Source organism: Nothoprocta perdicaria, unplaced genomic scaffold, assembly GCF_003342845.1.
Source record: "Nothoprocta perdicaria isolate Ctin4 unplaced genomic scaffold, notPer1 scaffold_564, whole genome shotgun sequence".
In the NCBI taxonomy this organism is placed as follows: domain Eukaryota; kingdom Metazoa; phylum Chordata; class Aves; order Tinamiformes; family Tinamidae; genus Nothoprocta; species Nothoprocta perdicaria.
Genome location: NW_020455826.1, coordinates 5,080 through 9,363, shown reverse-complemented (window position 1 = coordinate 9,363; position 4,284 = coordinate 5,080). Strand labels below are relative to the sequence as shown.

Below are 4,284 nucleotides of genomic sequence, written 5' to 3'. Positions count from 1 at the left end.
CTCGTGGTGCTGGTGAAGGACCACGGGCAGCCGGCGCTGTCGGCCACGGCCACGCTGCACGTGGTGCTGGCCGAGAGCTTGCAGGAGGCGCTGCCGGCGCTGAGCGAGCGCGCGGCGGGCGCCGAGGCGCCGTCGGACTTGCAGTTCTACCTGGTGCTGGCGCTCGCGCTGCTCTGCGCCTTGCTGGTGCTGAGCGTGGCGCTGGCCGTGGCGGCGCGGCTGCGGCGCGCCGGGCCGCCCGCCGTGCTGCGCTGCCTGCGCGCCGAGCGCTTCTCCGTGGGCGGCGCCGCCTTCCCGGCCGACTTCTGCGAGGGCACCTTGCCCTACTCGTACAACCTGTGCGTGGCGCCGGCACGCGCCGTGGCCGAGTGCGCTTTGGTGCCGGCGCCGCTGCCCAGCCGCGCCGTCGACGATCTTCTCAGCGGGGACGCGCCCGCCACGCTCACGCCCGGCAGCAGCTGTGCCCCAGCAGAGCCCTCCTCAGATCTCGACGCCATGCAGGTCTGTATGATCACAATCCTCTTTTCTATCTTAACCGTTGTTCGTTTTTTTTTTTTTTATATATATTTTTATTAAGCCTTTGCAACCACTGATGTTTATTCACGATTATATGTGAATATTAAATACGGACGAGGTGTTCTTCCGTATTCCGCAGAGGTGCCAGTGCTTTTTATTTAGGAGGCTGTAGTGCTTTCGAAGGGTCATTTGGAGAATTCTTTTGGAAATATGCCGTGGAAAATATACCAGAAAGCTGATCTCGGATTCTTGTCGTTTTGAAAATTATTCTAGAAATTAGTAACATATACGCCTGTGTTCACAAAGATTGGCTTGAGTATTTGAGCATCCAGTCATTACCATGAGATATGGCGTAACTCGGACTTGTCACGGAACTGCTTTTCCCTTCCTCAAGGTCCAGTGCACTTTAGGTCTCTAAGCATCTCAGTCTTAATGTCACAGCATTTCTTCTTAACTTACCATTTGTCTGTTGCAATGGAAACTATTTATTCCCTATGACAAGAAGAGGCAATATTTTCTCTCTTGATCTGAAATCAGGAGGTACAAAGGTACCTTCCCCGTTATCAGAAATGGGATGTCTAGGTTCAACTGAAAGGTTCTGGACATGATATTTGTTCGATATATTCTAGCAAATCTTAGTAATTCCAAGTGTTGTTCCTCCTTGTACATAATGAGATGTGATGATTCTGCCTCTGGGGACTGTGAAACTGTAATGGACCTTCTGTGCTGATGATCTCCTTCCTCTCCCCCAATAGGAAGTTCCTGCATGTGATTGATTGTGTAGAACACGAAATATATTCTATATTGTTTTAGTAATGTGTCTCCAAAAGAAACTTGAGTGCGTGTCACTGAATGTGTCGACAAAGCTGTGTCTGTTATCGTGATCAGTGTCTTCCTTATACAGAAACAAACCGCTGTCGCGATGCACTTTTGGTAAGGAAAGCCTGGAATTGGAGTGAGTGGGGAGACATTATTTCTATGTGGACATCATTTCTCTGCGTCGTCCTTGTGTCCTTTACGGTGCAATTGAAAGGGCTCGTGATTCGTTCCAGGAAGTGAAAAATACAGCGTCTCCTGGGCCATCAGGAAAAGCGCGAATTGGCTTCTTTCCGCCTCGTATTATATATTTTTGCAGCTTCCTGTAAAAGATGAAAATCCGTGTCTGGATAAAGATGGAAGTGTGAAAGGAATGTTATAGCATGTCGTAAAGGGAAAATGTGACAGTGTAGACGGAGACTAGCACTCACTCCGAAAACCGAGAGTCTGACAAGAATGTGAAAAAAAGGGCATAACAATATGATGATTGTTATTATTCCCCAGTTATACGCGTATCTCATTCTCCTGCTCAAATGGAGTGTTTATTTACTTACTTTCTCCTTCTCGGACGCTTTTATTGATGCTGTGCTTACTTGTATTCGATAATGTGCCCTGCTCTTTTTGGTGGCTTTACCAAGGAGACTAAGTCATTTCCCTTCTCTCTGGGGACAGCAGCTGGTCAGAGCCGCTGGGTAGCAAATTGTGACCTTCAGTAGAATCGCAGAAGGCGCTGTAGGGGCCTATAAAGTAAAGGAAGAAGCTAATTTCTTAACAACATCTCCTAGATATTGAAAGTTAAACGGGAGTGCCGCCCGCGTGGCCAACCCCTGCCAGAAGCACCTCTTGCCAGTGCCAGCAACAAGCACTCAACTTATTCCTCGTTCTCTAAACTCTTTGGGATGACAGCAGAAAAATAATAGTGATAATAATAATCTTAACAATAATCATCATTTTATTTAATAATTACGATATAGTATTTATAATTATTAGTATTTCAATAATGTAATGTAATATAATGTAATAGAGATTTAGAAATATAGTAGAAAATATATTTCTAGAAATAAAAGTCTAGGAAACAGGTTATGCTTCCTAGACCACTGTGATAAACGACGCACATATCTGTCCTGCAGCGCTGCAACAGCCTTTAGGCTAACAGCGAATACTACTGCCTTTAGGTAAACATTCAGAAAGAAGTACAATGTCAGAGATAGCGACTCTTTGATAAATCCTGTACAAACAAAGCGTGTCCAGACGCCAATCCGAGAAGCAGGAACGACAGGCAGACCTCTAGTCAGGCGGAAATAGCGACACACCGATGGAATGAAACCCGAGACTTCGGTTGTATAGTCTGCACTTAGTCAAAAGCGTATGACATGAGAGAAAAATCTACCACAACAACAACAACAAAGATTTCTATTGGATGCTTTTCACAAGGGGAAGAGTGTCCCTTTAGAATACAGTATTAATAATAATAATTTAAAAAGGCATTTTAAAAAAGAGAGAGAAATGCGTATTGGTTGTGTTTCCCGAGCCACTCTGATACACGATTCCAAAATCTCACCTGCAATTACCGGGCGAGACTGCGGGCGCCGCTGTTGACCAGGCGGGAGCGGAGCGCGGCGAGACGGAGCCGCCCCGCCCGCCGTGTCACGGCTCGCGGAGAGATCCGTGCTGAGCCCAAGGCAGCCGGCAGCCTCCCGGCAGGAGTCGGCAACGCTGGGTTCTCGGCCGGGCGGGACCCGAGCGGCTCGGTGAAGGCGGAGGAGCGGATCGGCGACAGCGGCGCGTCCTGCTCGGGCGGGCAATGAGAGGGTCGCCAGGACAAGCGCTGCTGTGCTGCGCGTTGGTGGCGATGTGGGATCTTGTGTGGGGGCAGCTGCGCTACTCGGTGCCCGAGGAGATACCGAAGGGCTCCTTCGTGGGTGACGTGGCCAAGGACCTGGGGCTGGAGCTCTCGGCGCTCCGCGACCGCGGCGCCCATGTCGTTTCCGAAGGTAGGAGACAGTATTTTTCTTTTAATGAGAAGACCGGTCATTTAGTGACGGCGGAACGCATAGACAGGGAGCAGGTCTGTCGGGTTGTAGAGAAATGCATGTTGCGCTGTGAGGTGTTACTCGAAGACGAAATGAAGATTTATGCCATCGAAGTGGAAGTGAGAGATATTAACGACAACGCGCCCACTTTCGAGGAAGCACAGTTAGAGGAAATAATAAGCGAGACAACAGCAGTGGGGTCGCGATTTCCTCTGGCTGAGGCTCATGATGCAGACAGTGGAAATAATTCCCTACAGCGCTATGAGCTGAGTGGCGACGAACACTTCTCCCTTGCGATCCGCACGACACCCGATGGCGAGAAACACCCTGAGCTGCTTCTGGCGAAGGCGCTGGACAGAGAGGAAACCGCTTATCACGAACTGGTGTTGACGGCGGTGGACGGCGGCGATCCACCACGGACCGGCACAGCGCGGATCCGGGTGGTCGTTCTAGACGCGAATGACAACGCACCAGTGTTCAGCCAGGCGGTGTACACGGTGCGTGTGAGGGAAGACGTTCCCGTGGGCTCCGTGCTGCTCACCCTCAGTGCCACCGATGCCGATGACGGAATGAACGGACAGATTAAATACTCACTTAAGAAAAACATGGACAATGTATCTCAAATATTCCATCTGGACACGACAACGGGAGAGATCACGCTGGTAAAGAGTCTGGACTTCGAGGAAGGCACCTCTCACCATCTTCAAGTGCAAGCGAAGGACGTTGGAGGCCTTTCGGACACGGCGAAAGTCTCGATAACAGTGATTGACGTGAACGACAACGAACCCGAGATCTCGGTGCGGTCGCTGTTGAGCGCGGTGCCGGAGGATTCTCCGTCGGGAACGATGGTGGCCCTGCTGCACGTGCAGGACCGCGACTCGGGCGCAAACGGGGAGGTGAGGTGCTCCCTGGACAAGGG

The 4,284-nt window shown here is 50.5% G+C and overlaps 1 protein-coding gene across 1 annotated transcript in view; it reads left to right on the top strand.

Annotated features, from left to right (window-relative positions):
* Nucleotides 1-1,714, top strand: part of LOC112955421 (protocadherin gamma-B4-like) — a 17,991-nt gene extending 16,277 nt beyond the window's left edge. Inside the window, exons 5-6 of the mRNA XM_026048723.1 lie at nucleotides 1-501; nucleotides 1,652-1,714. Of these exons, the coding sequence (XP_025904508.1) occupies nucleotides 1-501; nucleotides 1,652-1,714 (564 nt within the window). The remainder of the gene's footprint in view (nucleotides 502-1,651) is intronic.
* Nucleotides 1,715-4,284: the final 2,570 nt, after the last annotated feature.